At 44.1% G+C, this 19,869-nt stretch overlaps 1 protein-coding gene across 4 annotated transcripts in view; it reads right to left on the bottom strand.

The window, feature by feature from the left end:
• Nucleotides 1-14,731: 14,731 nt before the first annotated feature.
• The window catches only part of TRAPPC13 (trafficking protein particle complex subunit 13), a 398,706-nt gene continuing 393,568 nt past the window's right edge, over nucleotides 14,732-19,869 (bottom strand). For all 4 annotated transcript variants that reach the window (XM_085631781.1, XM_085631789.1, XM_085631799.1 and 1 more), the window contains one exon: nucleotides 14,732-15,114. In XM_085631781.1, coding sequence (XP_085487907.1) covers nucleotides 15,007-15,114 — 108 coding nt within the window. In that variant the 3' untranslated portion in view covers nucleotides 14,732-15,006. The remainder of the gene's footprint in view (nucleotides 15,115-19,869) is intronic.

Genomic DNA, 19,869 nt, shown 5'->3' with positions numbered 1-19,869 from the left:
AAAACCACGACCTAAAGCAGTCTTCAACAGCTAGGGTATTCGGTTCAGGTCATAGTTGGATCCATCACTTGTTTGGAGTCCAGTGAGCTTTAAATAATGTTGCCAGAAGATCCTTGGGTGGCTGGACTGCCTATGGAGTCCTGTTCGGTGTCCAGATGTACATTATAGACCTTGATAATCCTGGCACAGTGGCAGCAAATACGCCTTTTGACATCAATGAACATTTTGCTTCCTTACGGGAACTACAAGACTTTTGAGACGAGCGCTCAAATGAAACTATTCAACGTTCTGCCACTGAAGACATGAAGGTGCAACTAGCAACTCCTGGCTGGGGATCTAGTTTGAGAAAAGATTACGGACAAGGAGTTCGGCCCATCATACAGAGCACCAGTGCCAACCCTTGGCATTGTAGGTACCAGAACTGTGATTCTGCTAACGCTTGCTGGGTGTAGAAAGAAACGGTTTTCATCCACAGACCTAGTCAAACCACACCATGTGACCAGTCCTACACAGTAGGCCTTGAGGACTTCTGGGTAGTTACCAGTCTCCTCTCACTATCATATAGGAAATCCCGCTACAGGCATTAAATGATACAGAAAACGTTGCTCCCCGGCTAGAGACATCAGCAACTGAAGTTCCACTACTTCGTGTTACTCCTGCTAACACTGTAAACACACCATATGTGAATTCACAGTCTTCGACTGCTACTCCTAACAACAAAGTTGTTTATTACAAACCACCTTTGGAGGTGCCTACAAGTTCCACTTTGCCCCTCGAGGTCTCTGTTTTTGCATAGTCTGCCTCTGACTATTTTGCTGACAGTAATCACTTTTCCTTCGGATTCGTCACACACTTCATTGCATGGGATACGTGCATTTACTTTTTGGCTATAACAGACTTGCCCGATTCCACCATGGTTTTATATTTGGATTGCCATTTCATTGCTTTTCCTCTTCATTTCGATTATATTTGAAACTGTTTTTGTTTTGCTCTTCAATTGACATTATCTCCCAGAACTCTCTGGTGTTGAACTGGTAGCTGTGGTATTAAAGGCTCATTTTTCTTCCCAGAAAGTGCGAAGAGACCGGTCCCTTATGAACATTTCTGCATTTCTGGTCCCGGATGGAAATGCTTGGGATAAGCTCCCTCAAATGTGATATTTTGGTCCTACAGAAACATTGCAAATTCCTTATGTATTTAAAGTCGGTGTGGATGATGTTATTACTCCTGGTATGATTTCTGATAATTGGGATGTTACAGCTGTTAAATCAATGCTTTCTAACTAGAATCTTTCACAGTATTCGGAAGTGAAGACTTGCATCTTATTTCTGCTAATTATGGTGAAATGTTTTATCATTATGAACTCCATTATTTACACAGAGCTAAAACTCCATGCCCAGTTTTTAATTACACATAATGGGTACATTGCCAGACACCACCAGTAAGTAGTGCAAAAACATAGCTGCAAAAGTGTGCATATTTTTGAGGCAACAACCAGTTTCTTAATATTATAAACGTACCCCTTCCCCAGAGAAGAAAAATATGCTGACCAAAACAAAATTAATCTATTCCGATTACTTTATGTCCCAACTGTCCATACAGGGTTATGAATTTCAGAAAGACAACACGGAGTTGAAATTGGTTTGGGGAACAAGAAATTGGCAAGTTCAGGGCAATTAATCTTTATCTAGAGCTTGTCTAGCACCACGTAAATGATTTTCCTGAACAAAGCAGTACAGTAAACCACCTGCCTGGGTTTGGCTAAAATTAAAGACAAGAATACATGAAACATTCCCTTCACTGCACATTTTGACAATTGCAACATTCTTTACATTTCACAGGGGACCAGCTCAACAACACGATACAGAATGGTAATTATAATTTTTCACTTTCAGATGGATGGTTAGTGTGGCCATTAGACTGCACATTTTTAAAACACCACAAAGGGTTTAAAGCATGCAACCCAGACCCACGTTATGTGCAGACACAACACTCGGGAGTAGTTACTACCTACAGTGTAGAGAGGTTATGCCAGCAATGGTTACAACATTCGACTTTATCTGCAGTTAAGGAACACTTGTCTCTCCATTCTGATAACTTAGATTTACAAGATTTCTTGTCAGGTCCAAGATCACCACGTTCTAAACGCTTTCTATATGCCATCGACAATAAACTTCATAAATTTTCCCATCAGGAAGCTACTGAACTTTTACAAGAAATTGACAGGGCTAATTTGAAAAAGGTTTTGGCTGTTGTAGATTTTTTTTAAAACCCATTTTATTGGGTTTTCCACATTCCAGGATCAATGCAAATTGTTATCAACCATAGTTACAGGCATATTATTAGAGACATATCAAGGGCACTGAATCATGGTTTACAGGCAGTAGACACAGAAACTGACAATGCAAATGATCAGAGTGATGCCTTAAAGGGGCTAGTCCTTCCCGGGGAGGGGGTCGTCCTCCTACAAATGTATCCTGGAAGAAAAAATAGGGAGAGATAGCTAACTACAAACTTGGGGTACCAACCAGGGAAAGGTGACAGGGGGTGGAGGTGGGCAAGTGGGTTCTTGATGTTGGTGATTATACAGTTGGGGCTGCGGGCCTAGGTGGGGAGTGGCAGGAGATGGTCCCACAGGGGGCTATCGGCATCAAGTGTTCATGCGTGCAGTGTAGGAGACTTTGGGAGGGAGGGGCTGCTTGAGATCCCGTGGGAGGGCGTACAGTGCGGTGTCCCGGGTGAGACCTGAAGTGGCATTCTCAGTTGTTTGTCGAAAGCACTGAAAGAGCATGGCCCATTCAGTGGAGATGTGCCATCGGCGCACTCCGCATACCTTCTCATGATGGATCGCATCCTCCTCAGCTGCATCCCAGGTTTTGACTGTTGTAGATAACGGCATGACCACACTGTCAACTCATATTTATTCTTTGAATAATATCGTGTCATCTGCATTCGATATCAAACAAAGTGACAGGTTCCTCTTCCAACACTGGCAAAGTCAGCTTAGATTGATAATGCAATTGTGTTGGACGATGCAGATTATAAAATCAAATTGCCTGCCATGGAAATACCTGAACGCAACTGATTTATTTTTGCCTTATAATTTAACTCGCACACAGAACATAATGGCAAAAAAAAGATGTGACTTACACAATGTTAAGTATTCAGCATTTGGTAGAATTGCCCTTGACAGATGCAGAGACACCATTGGCTGTATAGTTAATCCAAGGATTTAGCTCACTAGCAATTTCTGCATTTGGCTCTCAATTGCTATTTATAATATTAATTTTGAGAAGTTACTTCAACCTAAAGCTATATTGTTTAACAAGGAAGTCTTCAGTGCTCCTGGAGCTACTCCTGGATGCATCGGCACCTGGAATTTGGATCCTGGCTCCTCCTCTGTCGTTACACTGATGCCTGGCACGCCATCAGCAGCTGCTGATTGGACTTGATATGGCCACGTTTGTTCTTTGGAACTTACAGTTTGGGCTACTGGAAATGTCTGCAGTTGTGGGTTCCTTCCTAGATCCCATTTACTCTCCGAACATGGGAAGCATTTCAGGAGCCTCCTCAATTTTAATTCGGCATCTTTTTATTTCAGATTGAGTTTTATTAATTACATGCTTTTAATTGGCATTTTTAATGCAGTATGGCTTTCATTCACTATTATTAAAGTGTAATTTATATTCATTTTATAATCATTAGACTTACATATATATTAAGTTTGATTTTTTAAGACTAACTTAAGCTTAGTTTGAAACAAGAGTCTCCCTCCGGCCAAGGAGTGGGTGATGTAAGGTTCAACTGGGCCCTCACACAAAGTCTCCATTTTAAAACATGTTTAAACTTGATATCTTTTTAGGCAGTGACTTTTTACATGCCTTGCACTTATAGGATAACATACTTAGAAAGTATTCTGCTAGCAGCATATTTCTTAGTAAGCATTTTATCATGTCGTTTTTGTACACTCTATCCAAGGCTAAGGAACACTAAGCACAATGCCCTTGCTTTTGCTTGTCTGGTTAGAGACAGCTCTGAGTCACAAGACAAACAAGAACATCAGCACTGCACCTCTGACACAGTGCGAAAGGAACAGTGGTTTTACAATATAAACCACCTTTGACCCACATTCGGCAGAGGAGCACTTCCACAGATCATCATGAATGCTGGACTATGACTGAGATACATCATACACAGGTATGGGGGTCGGGTTGTCCCAAGAGAGTTAGCAGAGGGTACTCCCACTATGCTCTCGATAGCGTCAGCAGTATTGGGTAGGAATGGAAGTAATCAAACAATATTGTCATAATGGTTGAACTGTTTATCTTTTTCACCATTCTTATGATGCTGGTTACAATACTTTAGGGGTCCAGATGGCGAACTATGACCTACCTAGGAATTGGGCCAACATACTCTGATGATATGTGTGGACTCAGTCCCCATATTCTAATGTTTGCCGGAAATACAGTCCTACTTAATTCGTAGGAACCGTATGACGACACCTAATGAACACTTAACGGGGGCTACACTCCTTACATTGCACATCTCAGAATATGAACCAGCAAAATGTGTGTTATTTCCATATCTGGTGCAAGGCTGTGAGATACCATAAGCTATAATGCTTGTAGACATGAGATACTACTAGTTATGCAGCTTGCAGAATCTGAGAAACCACTAGCAACATGGAAGAACCTTAGCACCAGCAGGGTGCAGAACCTGGGGTACCACTGGTTGCAAACTGTTTGCAGAACCAGGGATGCCACCAGCTATACTGCTTGCTGAACCAGAGATATTACTAGCTATACTGCAGAACCTGAGATACCCAAAGTTCTATTGCTTTCAGAACAAGAGCTACCACTAGCTATATGGCTTGCAGAACCTGGGCTACTACTAGCTATACCGCTTGCAAAATATGTGATACCTCTATACTGCTTGGAGAAAATGTGATACCACAAGCTACACTACTTGCAGTACCGGACATACCACAAGCTAGATTTCTTACAGAACCGGAGATACCACAAGTGAGAATACTTGCAGAACCGGATATACTACTAGCTAAACTGCTTGAAAAATGTGTGATACCACTAGCTAGGGTGCTTGCAGAACCTGAAATACCACAAGCTATAATGTACAACCCGAGATACCACAAACTATACTGCTTTGATAATCTGTGATACAGTGCTTACAAGGTGGAGTCGCACACTGGCCAGACCTGTCCTTCCCAGTGCATTATGGTACATGCAGTTCAAGGCAGTCCATAACTTACAGTTTTTCTGGTGGTCTCATGAGTGTTGAAGTGCAGCCAGTGCTGTTTAGCACTTTACATCATATTTTGTACTTCTGATGGACAAAGTCTGTTGGCAGAGGGGAAGTGGACTGTCACCTAGTGTCTGTGGATGAGTGCCAGACAGCTCCCAGATGTAGAAACTAGTATGAGACTCCAAATCTTATGATATGCAAGTGTGCACAAATAGTACAAGGAGACCCTATCCACCTACACTCATGTGAGCTACTGCAAAAGTCTTTGGGAAGAGGAGGCCCCGGTCAGCCAATGATCAAATATGGACTCTCTGACATGGAAAAAGCTGCAATGATCTTTGTTAAGAGGGAGGCTAACAAGCCAGGGAACATTGCAAGACTTTTTAACAACAACAATGGCACAGCCTCCTCCCCCAAGTGAAGTGGGACGCTTTTAATGCAGTCCTCCGTGGCCAGAGTCAAAGGGATTAAACATGATCTGTTGTGAGAGGTACTAACTGCAGAACAAGTCCTAAGTGACATAGAAATTCAGAGATCGGGACGCCCAGAATTGCAACCTGACCTCTTAGAGGCTAAAGAGATGGTAGCGACCCAGAGAGAGAGGCTTCGGTGTTTTGATTTTAATCAATACATGGACCCAACGCATGCACAGCAAGACAAGTCGGGGCCCCTCCTGGCGCGGCTGGCTAATCCAACCAAATATGGATCTCCTATTATCAAACTAGAAAGTAGGGGAAATGACAGAATATACTCATAGGAAGGGATTAATGACGTATTCACTTAATACTATTCAACCCTTTATATAAGTGCCACAGTACACAACACCACACCAACACAGTCATAGCTTGAGACGTTATGCCTCCGGAGCCTTGAGTAGGAGGCGGAGAAGCTGGGGGTGTAGGGGTTGATATTAGCCCGCTGGAGATATGGACTGCTATAAAAATATGCCACGTAATAAGACTCCAGAGACGGACAGATTCCCTGCGGAGTTCTATGTTGCCAACTCAGCGGAATTGACACCCAGACTGGCTACCTTATATGCTGTGGCCAAAAAATCAGGGTCCAGACACCAATAGGGAAGTGCTTATAGCCCCCGTCCTGAAACCTGAGCATGATCACACAGCATATAGGTCTCTCTTGATGCTAAACAACATCTATAACATATTAAGTAGAATATTAGTGACTAGGTTGCTCCCCTCATTCCCAAACTGATTCACCCAGGTCAGTCAGGATTTATACCTGGCCGTAACAAAGCCATAAATATCAGGAGGTGACTGGCCATACGGGAAGCTGGAGACTATGATCGGGCAAGCACTGCAGTGGTCGCTATCGACATAGAGAAGGCGTTCGATAGTCTAGAAGGGCACTCCCTCTATGAAGTGCTGTTGCATATGGGTCTGGGCAAGAACTTCTTAGCATGGACAAAACTGCTGTACACAAACCCGGCTGCATGAGTCCGCACAGGGAAGACAATCTCTGCAAGACACTCGGTGAGACGCGGCAGGGTTGTCCCTTGTCCCCCTGCTTTTTGCATTGGCCATGGAGCCCTTGGCAAACAATGCAAGAATAGGCCATGGCTATAGGGGCTTACTATCATCGCATAGCACTATATGCGGATGACCTACTGATCTTTCTCCGTGATACTGTGGAGGATCTAGGACGGAGCCAGAGTAGTGCTGGAGAGATTTGGCCTGCTGTCTGGTTCAAAAGTAAATTGGCAGAAGTCCAGACACTTCCCCACAGCACCGCGCAGATACCCACCCAAGGGATTGGCGCACCTGCAATGGGAGCCGGCTGTTTGGCATGCCTGGGGGGGGTCAAGCTCTACCATGATTACGCTGACCTATTAGATGGCAATGTGGGGCAGGCCATCCAATCCCTCCGCTCTCATGCAGACTTTTGGAAAACATTGCCTCTATCGGCTGGCCTAATAGCCCTCCTGAAGATGGTGGCCCTGCCGAGTCTCCTTTATTTTTTCACAACACTCCTGGTCTGGGTCCCATGAGCACTATTTCGAGACCTGGATTCCTAAATTACCGCTGTCATAAGGGGAGCAGGCCATAGGCAAGTGGCATTAGTCACGATGCAGTGTTCAACAGAAACTGGAAGTCCCCGACTTTGAGACGTACTATATAGCAGTCCAGCTTAACTAGCTACGCCAGTGGCTGGTGAGCGGGAGAGATCCAGACAGGATTCCAAGTCCATTTGAGCAGCTGCTCTCGGACCTCACTAAGATACTGCTAAGACGTTCCCCTGCTAGGGATACCCAGGAGTTTCAGGTGATTGTTTGCTGTTGGAACAGATGCTTGTAAAAACACGTAGCAAAATACCACACTCCCCCGACTTACCTCTCTCCATGCTAAATGAGCTGCCACATGGAGGATAGTGGAGGGGTCTTGATGGTTGAACCGTAGCGGGTGCAACAAAGATGTTGCTGTTTGAGTTTTGTGTAGAATTCAAATTACCGCAGGGCCATTTTCTTTTGCACAGGGCACTTATAACGGCACTTAGAAAGCATTGGGGCACTGGCTTCTCCAAACTGTGCCATCCGCAGACCTTGTGTACACCACAAGTGCCTGATTGCATTTGGCGCGTCGTGGCTGCATGCTGCAGGGTACTGATCGCTCTGTGCACCACATAGTGTTTAGAGAAAAGTTGGACATATCAGTGGCGTGATCCTGATTTGGCCCGCGTGTGATCTGCACGAGCTGCACGGAGCTGCTCGGCTGTGTGTGACGTGAGGTGCTACATCGCAGAAAGGCTGTGCACTGGTGGCACGGAGAGGTGTGGTGTCACACTTGTGTGGTCTGGCTGGTGCAGCCCCAGTCTGAGGCCCCCTGTCACGCGCCCAGCGCCTCTGTAACCATGGGCAAACAAGACGCCAAACAGCCAAAGTTAACATTTGAGAATAAACATGCCACACGGCATACAGAGTCGGAGCATGAGGCTCAGATGGACAGACAGCATGACACACAAGCGGAAGATCAAGGTGAGGACTTACGGACTCTTATGTTACAAATGCGTTCCAGCCTCTGAAACATAGATACAAAATTGGACACCCGGACATCGCAGCTGGACTGAGTTAAATCGCAGGAGGCAACACATGAGACACGTCTTGACGCATTAGGGAATCGCCATACTGAATTCCACAAATTTCAGGTGGAGACAAAGGAGCAGCTGCTTCACATGGATAAACTACTGGGGATCATCAGAGCCAAGAATGATGATTTGGAGGGGAGGTCAAGACGTAACAATCTTCGTATTACTGGAATTCCAGAGACGACAGCAATATCTAAAATGGAGTCCTTCATCACAGACTTGCTTCATAAACTATTTGACCCCCACCTATCCTCGGTTTTTGTGGTGGAGAGAGCACATCGATTGCTGGGGTCAAAGCCCCCTGTTGGTGCGCCACCCAGGCCCATCATAGCAAAGCTCTTGAACTACCAGGATAGGGACCGCATCCTTCGGCTAGCTAGGGAGAAAGGTCAAATACAGCACAAAGGCAACACTATCTCCTTCTATCACGACTTCACCCCGGCGGTGCAGGCGGCACGGCGGGAATTCCTCCCGGCCAAACGTATCCTTTTGCAGGCACAGATTCCATACTCCCTGCTGTACCCAGCCAAGCTGAAACTGTCATTCGATGGAACTGCTCACTTTTTTACAAACTCGAAGACCACATTTAAATTTGGTAAGCATATAGGAGGCAAGAAAAACAGGTAATCGTGAGGCCGAAAAGACTACAGATCATCGCCTCAGTGACAATTACTGATATGGGTATCGTATTGTGTGCCAGCTTGTTAATTTGGTACAGCGGAGGTGTGGGGCTCAGGGGAATGTCGATTCGGTTGCTAATATGGGTCCTGGTGTTTTTAGATATGTTGTTCCTCTTTGAACTGAGATGTTGGGCATATAGCACCGTCCGCAGTACTCCCAGCTACCTTGTGCAAACAAGATAGTTTGCCAGTGTCACTGCGCCCCCTTGGGAGGATTCCCTGTTTTGATATGCATATCTTTGTTTCTTTTTTTCTCTGGGGTGGGTATTCTGCAACCTGATTGGGGGGTTGGAGTGGGAGGTGGGGGTGGGGGGGAGTTGGGTTTGTTTTATTGTTCATTGCCAGTATAGATGTAATTTGTTGGCTAGACTGTGCAGTCCATGGCTGGAAGAAATCTCGTCGGCGCTACACACATGGGTTCTGTAAGTGCGCATTACACATATCCTCACTAATACACTAAATTGCATTACTTGGAACATTCGAGGGCTCAATGACGGAAGAAAATCTAGACAGGCCCATGCTTACCTATCCAGAAATAATGTAGATATATGTTTATTGCAGGAGACGCACCTCAATGTTACACCTTCGCAGAGGCTGCGTCATGGCCGGTGGGGAAATGTTTACTCCTCTGTATATTCCAATTATGCGCGGGGTGGCTGTGTTGATTAAACAAGGATTGGACTGGAGGGAGGGGTTGGTACATGTTGATCCCGAGGGACGATACGCCTTTATACAATTGATTTTGTGTGGTGTCTCCATGGTTATTTTGGCCGTCTATGGTCCTAATGTGGACTTCCCAGAGTTTTTTTTAGCAGTGTCTGGACGAAAGTCAGGGCGACAGGCTGCAGCACAATTTTGTGGGGGAGGCGACTTTAATGCTATCCTAGATGATGACTTGGACATGCGGGGAGCTTCCCTTTTCCTACACCCTACAGCTGGTGCTGCTCTGCGGGATATAATCTCTGACGGAGACTTGATAGATATATGGCGCAACAGACATCCCCTGACTAGGGAGGGCACCTGCATCTCTGATCACCACAGCGCATGGTCCCGCTTGGATTTCTGGCTTGTATCTCGTGATATAGCCACCTGGACTTCAGATGTAATACACTTGCCATGTTCACTGTCAGATCACGCTCCATGCCTGTTGAAAATGGTGATTCCGAGCTCCTCAGCATGCCTTCACCTGGCGTCTCCCACCGTATGCCCTACTTGACGAAGCCTTCAAGGAAGAGATACGAACGGATATCACAGAGTACTCTGCGCTGAACACAGGTTCGGTAGATACTGAGGCTTCACTTTGGGAAGCATTTAAGGTTGTGATTAGAGGCCAGTGCATCGCCAGGCAGGCGGGAGTATTGAAGGCGATTAGGGGCACAATCGCATCCCTGGAGGCTCAAATAAGGGAGCTTGAGGAGAGATTTTATTCCACTGGTGACCCAGACACTGTTGGCCTCCTGGAGGCCAAGCTACTAGACTTTTCTGAGGAGGCGCAGCGGGTTGGCTGGTATGGTTAGACCACCTAGATCCACCATGTTTATTCATGAAATACATACTGCACCAGATACTGCTCTTAGGGGTCAGGTAGAAATTCTAAATGCTTTCTCCACTTTTTACTCCCACCTCTATACTGCCACCCAGGATATATGTCCCGAGGGGCTGCAGTCATTTCTGGACTCTATTGCATTAGTTTGGTTCAACAACAACCACAGAGAATATATGGACCTCCCGTTCACTGCTGAAGATGTCGCCCAGGTTATAAAAAGCTTACCGCTTGATAAGGCCCTCGGACCCGACGGTCTGACCACATCTTTTTACAAAACAGATGTTGAGGAATTAGCGCCTAGGCTGCTGGCGGTATATGAAGAGGCTCTGGAAGGGGGAATATTGCCTAAATCCATGATGGAAGCAATAATTATTACTTTGTTAAAGCCTGGGAAACCAGAATTGGAGGTAGACTCATACAGACCACGGTCGATGATAAATGTGGACGTCAAAATCCTGGCTAAGCTGATCGCTAATCGGCTACAACCATTGCTCCCTATGATTGCGCTCCCGGATCAGTCAGGGTTCATCCCGGGAAGGTCGACCTCTCAAAACCTCCAAACTATTTTCTTAGTCTTACATTATCTGCACCCAGAGGTTCATGCTGCAGTGGTGTTTTTAGACGCCACCAAAGCATTCGACACACTCGAATGGCCACATCTGTTTGCCATACTGGGTCGTATGGGGTTCAGCCCGCTCTTCATCAACCGAATACGGCTATTATATACCCTACCCAGCGCCCGGATCAGGGTGAACGGTTTACTGTCCGATCCCTTCCCCATATCGCGCGGCACAAGGCAGGGCTGCCCCCTTTCCCCGCTATTTTTCGTGATAGCAATGGAGCCCCTGGCTGCCCGTATACGGCAACACCATATGGCGCGCGGTATAGGGTTTAGTACCAGGAGCCTGCTCATATCATTGTATGCCGACGACGTGACTCTTTATCTCGTTAACCCGGAGGAGAACCTAGACCCAATTTTGAGGGAGTTTATTCGGTTCGGAGGCCTAGCTGGTATTTTTGTTAATTGGCCCAAATCAGTGATATTTCCCCTGACAGATGGCACGCCATGGGTATCTTCTGAATATCGTTTAAAGTGGGAAGCTGAGGAGGTCAAATACCTGGGCATATGGATCAGTCGGGATACACAGGAGGACTGGAATCTGAACTATGGGCGGGCAGTTGTGTGGTTGGAAGAAAAGGTGGAGATATGATCCAAGTTGCCGTTGTCCCTAGCTGGGAAGATAGCATTGGCTAAAATGGTCATTTTGCCCAAATTCCTATACTTATTTGTAAACATTCCGATCCCGCTCACGCTGCATTTTTTCTCCACTCTCAAGTCGCAACTCATTTCCTTGGCATGGGCGGGTGGAAAAGCCAGGACATCCTGACACTCCCACAGCGAGGGGATTGGGAGCTCTGGACATGCGCCTTTATGCACTTTGCGCTCAGGCCCAATTCTTGCATTTCTGGGTGCACCCAACGCCCTACCAGCCTCATGTGGCAGTAGAGGTCGCTGCAGTTGCACCTGTTCCGCTTTAAGTAGCCATCTATAAACCGTTGCGACGTCCCCGTGGAGATATAGACACCGCCGGAACGCTGCCTTGGGCATGGGATGACCTGCGTAGACGGGCAGGGATCCCAGTGTTGTATGCTCCCTCGATCCCACTGGCACAGAACCCAATGCTGCCCTGTGTCGGAGACGGAATTAGTAAGGCACAAGAACAAAAAATGCAACTTCAAACCTTCGCTGATTTATTCCCCGACAACGAATTTAGGCCACCTCCGACTGCGGACGAGGGCCAGACGGTACCCTTCTCAGAGCTATTCCTGTATCATTAGCCACGAGCGACCTGTCGGGCCCTTTGCAGGAACTTCCCGGAGGACCCTCCAGCTCTGCCCGCGTTGGAAAACCTGCTGCGATCCCCCTCTCCCCGCAAACTTGACACGCGACTCTATACGCACATGCAAAACACCGCCCCTTTGGTAAGGCCTAAATCCCTCCAATATTGGAACGAAGACCTTTCCACCCCACTGACCGAAGCACAGTGGGAATTCTGCTGTAGACAGCTTAAGGAGCTCTCTCCCATCTACAAACTCCGATTGATCCATTTCAAATACCTGCACAGATTTTATAGAACACCCATAGGCCGGCATCGTATGGAGCTTAGAGAGGATGAGAGTTGTTGGCGCTGCAAATATTCCCCTGCTTCATTTCTACACGTGGCATGGGACTATCCAGTGATCGCAGATTATTGCTCCAGAGTTTTTACCTCAGTGAGCCAAATTGTTGGCGGGTCGGAGGCCCCGTTTCCCATCCTAGGTCTATTGGGATATGTTAAAGACACCCCGACCAAGCTGCCCAAGCAACATGCAAAGCTTCTATTATATGCTAAGCGCCAAATTGCGGTACATTGGGGTAGGAGGGGGGCACCATCGATTAAGGGTTGGATTGCTGATGTCACCTACGGGCACACGCAGTTAAATACTTTCTGGGAGCTTGTCCCTCCCCCCCCCCCCACTTCCCGGCCTCGTGACATCTGGGACCCATTCCTGACATGGGTTCAGGGGCAGAGCGAATTTGCTGAGGCAGAGCAAACTGGCGACACGCAGGCTGCGGAATAGATATGCAGGGTTAGCGGATATTCTGAGCTCGGGGGGATCCCCGCTTTTAACGCCTCGAAGACTGTGGGGATAATTGTATATACTTGATTAGGAGCGAATAAATCCTGCAATGTACTATGTTGTTCTGGGCTCTGTAAGCTTACATTCTCACATACTGTCACAGAGCATTTGGATTTATGTGGTTAGTGTTCTCATGAATCAAAAAGGTGCAAGCGCGACGTGACCAAAGATTGTATTATGTGCCAATGTATGTACTGTGATTAAGCCACATTCTGTATTGCTATAACAACAAACTGGCCTGTTCGGTTGTTGAAATGTTTTGTATTTGCACAAAATGTCAATAAAAAAATAAAAAAAGACGTTCTCGTGTCTATACAAAGCAATACGAACAGATTTACAATGACCGCTCGAGCGCCTGTGAACAGAGCGGGGGAGGATTTGAGGATCCATATCACTGTCAGGGACATTACTCTAAAGTGAACACCGAAAATATCCAGGAACGAGCGCTTTCAATTAATTATTATGTGCTTTATAGATCGTATCTTACTCCTGAGAGGATTGACAGATATTTCCACACAGATCAGGCAGCTTTTCCTAGCGGGGAGAGGGGAGCTTCTATCCTGCACATGCCCATCGCTGCATAACTTTTGGGAGGAGGTCAAAACTACAATTGCAGCAGTCATTAAGAGGGAGGTTTGCTGTTCCCCAGGCCACCGTCTCCTAGGGTGGTTCCCACACACATCTAAATAGAAAGACACAAGCAAATTTCAAGACTTGAAGTACATCTTGGCCAAACTCAAATTCATAAGGAACTGAAAGCCGCCGGGAGGGTCCCGAGTCACTGCACGGAGAAGAGAAATGGAGAAGTAGGGGAGATTGCTCCAGAGGGAAACCAGACGCGGGATAGGCACGCTAGAAGCAGCCCGGGCTTGGGATATATTGGTAGACAGTTTTACTGCTCCAGAATCTGACACCCCCATAGCCTCGCCTGCGGAATCACCGAACCTAGCTCCATGTTAAGGTGCATTGGTTCTTCATTGATGCTACGGAAGCCACCTTATACTTGCAAAGTCTGAGATATAAGGCTCAGAATTGAGCACTCACCATCTCACACTTTTCCTTAGCACACACAGACCTGCCATTCTTTGCTAACAAATAAATGATTTTGTACTGACTCATCGGGGGCTGGAGGGAGAAGAGGATAATGTCTTATCTCTGGGGACCGTGTATGCAAATACATCAATGTTAAACTGTCGACATTCCCATATTTATAATGCAATATAGTACTTATGATGTATGATCTGCAAAACCCTGATAAAGTTTCATTAAAAAAGAAACCCAAACGAAATAAATCAAGTGCTCTATCAAATACTTTGTCAAATGTCAGTAATTTGTTCAGCAACAGCTCTTTTCATCTTAAAGTGGTCTATGTAAGATTGCATTAGCACGGGGGAATTGTCTGGTTTCTGTAGGTAAGTACACAATCAGTTTTAAACAGGAGAATAAATGAGCATTGGACTATATCTAATATGTAATTACATTTTATTTTTGAAATATTACATAAAAAAGGCAACATTTAAAAACATATACAATATTTTAAAATTTTTCCAGACTGTCTCACAGAAAAGATGTTTAAATAATAAAACATGCTTAAAATGTTTACAGACTGATCTAAAGTGTTTATTGGTCTTTACACACCTCAACTATTGTTGAGATAGTTTAAATAGTTGTTCCAAGGAGTTCCTGGATGCTCTTGAACGGCGGAATATATAAAAACTAATGACAATGCTTTGTCGATAATCAACTTTCTATTTTGGCTTTTGAAGAAATGACACAGACTTGTGCTATGTCGTCATATTCATATGTCCTCTTCAAAAATGTGTCCGTTAGTCTTAATCCAGACACGCTCTACAGAAAAAAGAGACAGACACTTAATGTACTTTCTCCACACACAAGACAGCTTTTATGCTTGCATCAAAATTAAAACAAATTTGACGCATTACATTTCAAAACAAATCTGCTTAAATAACGTTTTAGGATGTACTTACCACAAGCTTTTTCAACAATATAGGCAATTATATTGAATCATGTACAAACGAATACATAATAAAGAGCAAATGCCTTGCAAGTATTGGCAGTAATAAGTGAGCTTTTAACACATTTTTAAAATCACGACTTGAAAACTGGCAAAGCCAATAGGCCTCACCTTTAAGGGGAGTTTGGGGACGCCCACAGGAGAGAAGGGGGCATCAGAAGAAAGGCTCAGGGTAGTGGATGGTGGTTGAGAAAAGACGCACACATGGAAGGCAGTAACACGCGGGAGAGAGAGACGCACAAGAGGGATAGAGAGACGAAAATGAGAGAGCAACACAACACAGAGAAGAGACATGAATGGACAAAACAGCAACACAGAATACAAAGGGGAGAAGCAGTACATGAGAGAGACAGCTGGAAAATGCATGCACGTCATGGTGTGCTTAACCAAAATTAGTTAAATAAAGTTGAGCAATGCAAGGACACAAGTAAAGCGGTTATTCTCCAGGGGAAGGACACATGTAGAAGATGGACAGGGCAAGCCATCGAAATAAAAAGCAAGCAAATGAGAATGATAACTCTGCAATGGTAAACAATGGGCGGACTTTAAAAAAAACCAGACAGCTTGCACCATCTGGTAGGTCCGACCTACAAAAAAGAGAACTTCTGTCATCTCGCACTTACAATAGAATTTAATACTTGTTTTACTGCTCCACAAGTTTGTTTGTAACAGTTTTTGCATCTCAACTTCGTAATGTTAAACGGAAAGTACTGGTTACTGTTCACACCACTGGAGAAGTCTGGACACACATTTACTCACTGGTGTTCATCACATGACTAATAAGGAAACCAAAGGAAATTTAGCAATTACTTCATTGCAACAAACTTGACAACACTGTGGCAATGTTTTGCTCTAGATGCAAATCTTCACCGGAAATGTAAGCAGCTGAGTAGAAAGGGATGTTCTTATTTTGACAAGTGTACGTCGAAGTCGTCCGCCTTAATGAACTATGACTTTTGGGTCTACAGTTATGTTTTGGCGCACAAATTTGTGACAGTCAGAAATTGCAAGAAACTTGCCTTGGTTCATAGTGTCAAAGTAATATTGTAATTCTTTAAATGAGGAACGTATTCAAACTGAGGAAATGGGATTTAAAAGTTGTGGAAGTATTTAAGATTGAAAATAAAAGATACAAAACTCCATTCCTGTTACTTCCTCCCTCACTATGACCCTGCCCCTTTTTCCAAACAATTCAGACAACTCCATTTATCCTTTCTACAGATTTTAAGTTGGATTGCAACTCATGTAGTCTTCAAATACTTTAAGCATTCAGAACAAAGGAACCCAATAAGAGCAGCAGCTGTTTTAGAGAGACTAATTGAGGTTCTGTCAAGATTTTGTGACAAGAACTCCTTGACCCACATGTTCTGAGTGTCTTAACTAGTTTCTGGATCTTCTACTTCAGAGAAAGAGATTCTACTGAACCGTAAACATGAAGAGAATGAAGACGACACCTTACTGTCACTGCACGGATAGCACTTATCATTTAGGAGGAGCCTTCATTGTGAACTGTTCCACAGCGCAATAACGGATACTGACGCATACGATGGCAAACGTTTAACACAGTCACCTCAGAGTAGTTCAGATTACCTTTATTCGAGTTTCACACACATTTATGACACATTCAACTGGGAGTACACATGAGCAATGTTACAGCGAGGAGACAACAAAACTCTTGAGAAATGTAGCTTAAGATGCACAGAACAATTATGATCTTATGTGATGTGGTTTCTGATGTACCCATCAGACCAAAACAGTGATTATCTAATCGCCCAAATAAAAACATTTCTGGTCTAAAAATGTTTACAGGTGTAGGGTAGCAACATCTAAGATCAGCCAGATCATACCTGAAACTTTGATCTGCAGTGAATGCCCACTATCCAAACAGCACAATGTGTTAAATCTGGTTTACCTAGATTCAATTCAGACATGCCCCAAACCTTTTCCATAAGTGTTTTTTGTGCTGAGGTTTCCTGCCATTACACTTTCTTGGGAATCAATACAACAATGCAGGTATCCTAGTCTGCTCTTCTCAGGCGACTCGACAAAACTCATTGCCTTCTGCATATTACTATTTGTAGGATCCTAATGAGATAACAGGCAGTTTGGATTGTTAGTCCTATGAAAAATATTACTAAAAGGCACCACATGGTTAACAAAAATATGGTTATATGCTTGCATCTTCAACACTACACAAACCAGGCGCGTTGCATTTGCTTTTGAGACGTTATAAATCCTATTTTACCTTCTACTGCCCAATTAGCAGGCTGTATCATTGCATAGTCCACATTGTTCAGGCACCATTGACAAGTATCTGCAGTTTTCAATTCAAACTCTACTATAAATACTTCTACTGTTTTTGGGAACTGAGATGGGAATTAGAACTTCTCCTTATAGTCCCTGGGGTGTGTGGTAGATATTAGAACAGAAAGGAGTGGCACCATCACAGATTTTGTTTAGTTCTTGGGAGATTCTCCTGCTTCAGTTTGGTTTTCCTTATCCAGAATTTTTTGCGTAGAGGAAAAAACGGTTGATTTTCACTTTGGCGTAGTCCATTACAGGACCTTGAGCTTTCCCTGCAAATGATCATGCTTCACTCATAAGTCTTGACAGGCGGAAGGGCAGTTACCAGCCCATACAGATGTCATGAAATGCTTTTGCTATAAATGGTGATTAACACTAAATGGTGACTACCCTGTGTACCATATTAGCCCATAATCTTTGTTACTAGTTCGAACTTCTAGGGGTGGGATGGGCTAAGTTGGTGATGATAGTGTTTATAACAATATTAAAATTTCTGTCATAAAAACTATTTAACTAAACTTTGTCATAAGTTGCAGAGTTCACTATACTTGATTGGTTGTTCCATTTGGGTAAACATTTTTCTTTCTTTGTACTCAGAACTTTTTTTCTCATTTAGATAAAGGATTCGTTGCACCCCTTTAAAACAGGACACATTTTATTAGAAATTACCAACACCTTGGCAGGTCAGACATGCTGCAAGTATTATGACCATTTTCCCCGGGCTAGCATGTTGTCACGGATTACAGCTGCTGTGCCAGGGCCAACGTTCTACCACAAATTGCCACTACTTTGCAAGGGCCAGCATGTTTCCAGGGATTTGCACCATTGTAGAGCTTGGATGCCTGAGTCGCCCTTGCTAGAAATCTAACCCATGACCTGCCATTCACCACATACGAAAACAGAGATTTAACTCACTGAATTTTCTAGATGGTTAATTAGTCCAGTCGTCATCAGCCGAGATACAAGAGTTGCTTCTGACTGCACTAAAAATCCTTAACCAATTTTATGATGGTTTCCATAAAACTATGTCACCAAATGACAAAGCACAGAAACCAATAGGTAACTTGATGCTCATATACAGTCTCTGGTAATGCAACTTTTGCTGGTTTGTATGAAACCTCTGTCAGTTTCATGGTAATAAGATTCCCTGAACTCCTACAGGAACACGCAACGATCACTACCCACTCGATATAAAAATCTAGGGAAGGACATTGAATGGAATGAGAGACGCATCAGTCAAGAGCTGTTCTGGTTAAGAAATTTCACTTTCTATCATTCCATGCTCCATAGTTTCCAGCACTGACTCACTCTATGCCTGATCCCCTGCCGATTTCAAGACAGAATCCCAACCAAACACTCAATCAAATCTAACTGCATTGTTGTTATTGGCTCAACATAAACTACCTTATCCCCTCTGTTCCTCCAAACCCATAGTCTCCTTTCAATATGTTTACAAGTCAATTCAAAAAAATGAACCCATCTGCCTGTCTCAGTCTGGTACTTTTCTTTGGTCTTTAGGAAAAAAAGAACCTGTTTGGTGCACTGGAAATGTTATGATTATTTAGCAATATATATTAATAGGTATGGAACAACCTATTTAATTGTAACAATACATTTGTTTATAAGGCCATTCTATACTGATGTGTTCTGCATTTTTCCACCATCTAGCGTTGGGTTCAAGAACAAAAATGCCTGTCTATATAAGCATAGTATTCTGTGCATCAACCATAAGTAGAGGCTATGTAACCTGATGACATTGACCATAATCCCAGAGTGCCCAACTACATTGCCTTAATATTTTGCTTTTTTTCCTGCTTCGACTGTTAGTGGTAGTAGGGATAGTTTAAAATTATTCTCTAAATGTTTTGTTCTGTTTCTTTGGTGGCGTGGGAGAATTATGTGTGAAACTAGAATAAAAAAGCTGCAAAACTATTGTTACAGGTAATTAACTTGTTTCTTTGCACTATGGAACTATTTTAAATTCAGATCCTGTTTATTAGTATCATTCTTACGCAGAGAGTGAGAAGTGTATACGAGGGCACTTGCAAATAAAAGCTTCAATGCTGCTGCCTCACGTTCACTTCTTTTGTCTGACAAAATCTGTTTGGTGAACATGTGCTTGGATGACGATGTTACTGCTATACAAATTTCTGCTAGTGAACCAGTGCTTAAAGAAGCTAATGATTCACATTTGTTCTTCATAGATATATCAGCTCCTTAACTTTTTTTCCATTCTACACTGAATTGCTTTCACAATCTATTTG

This window comes from Triturus cristatus, chromosome 2_1, assembly GCF_964204655.1.
Source record: "Triturus cristatus chromosome 2_1, aTriCri1.1, whole genome shotgun sequence".
Taxonomy (NCBI): Eukaryota; Metazoa; Chordata; class Amphibia; order Caudata; family Salamandridae; genus Triturus; species Triturus cristatus.
Note: the sequence above shows the minus strand (reverse complement) of the source record. Positions and strands in the feature narration are given on the sequence as shown.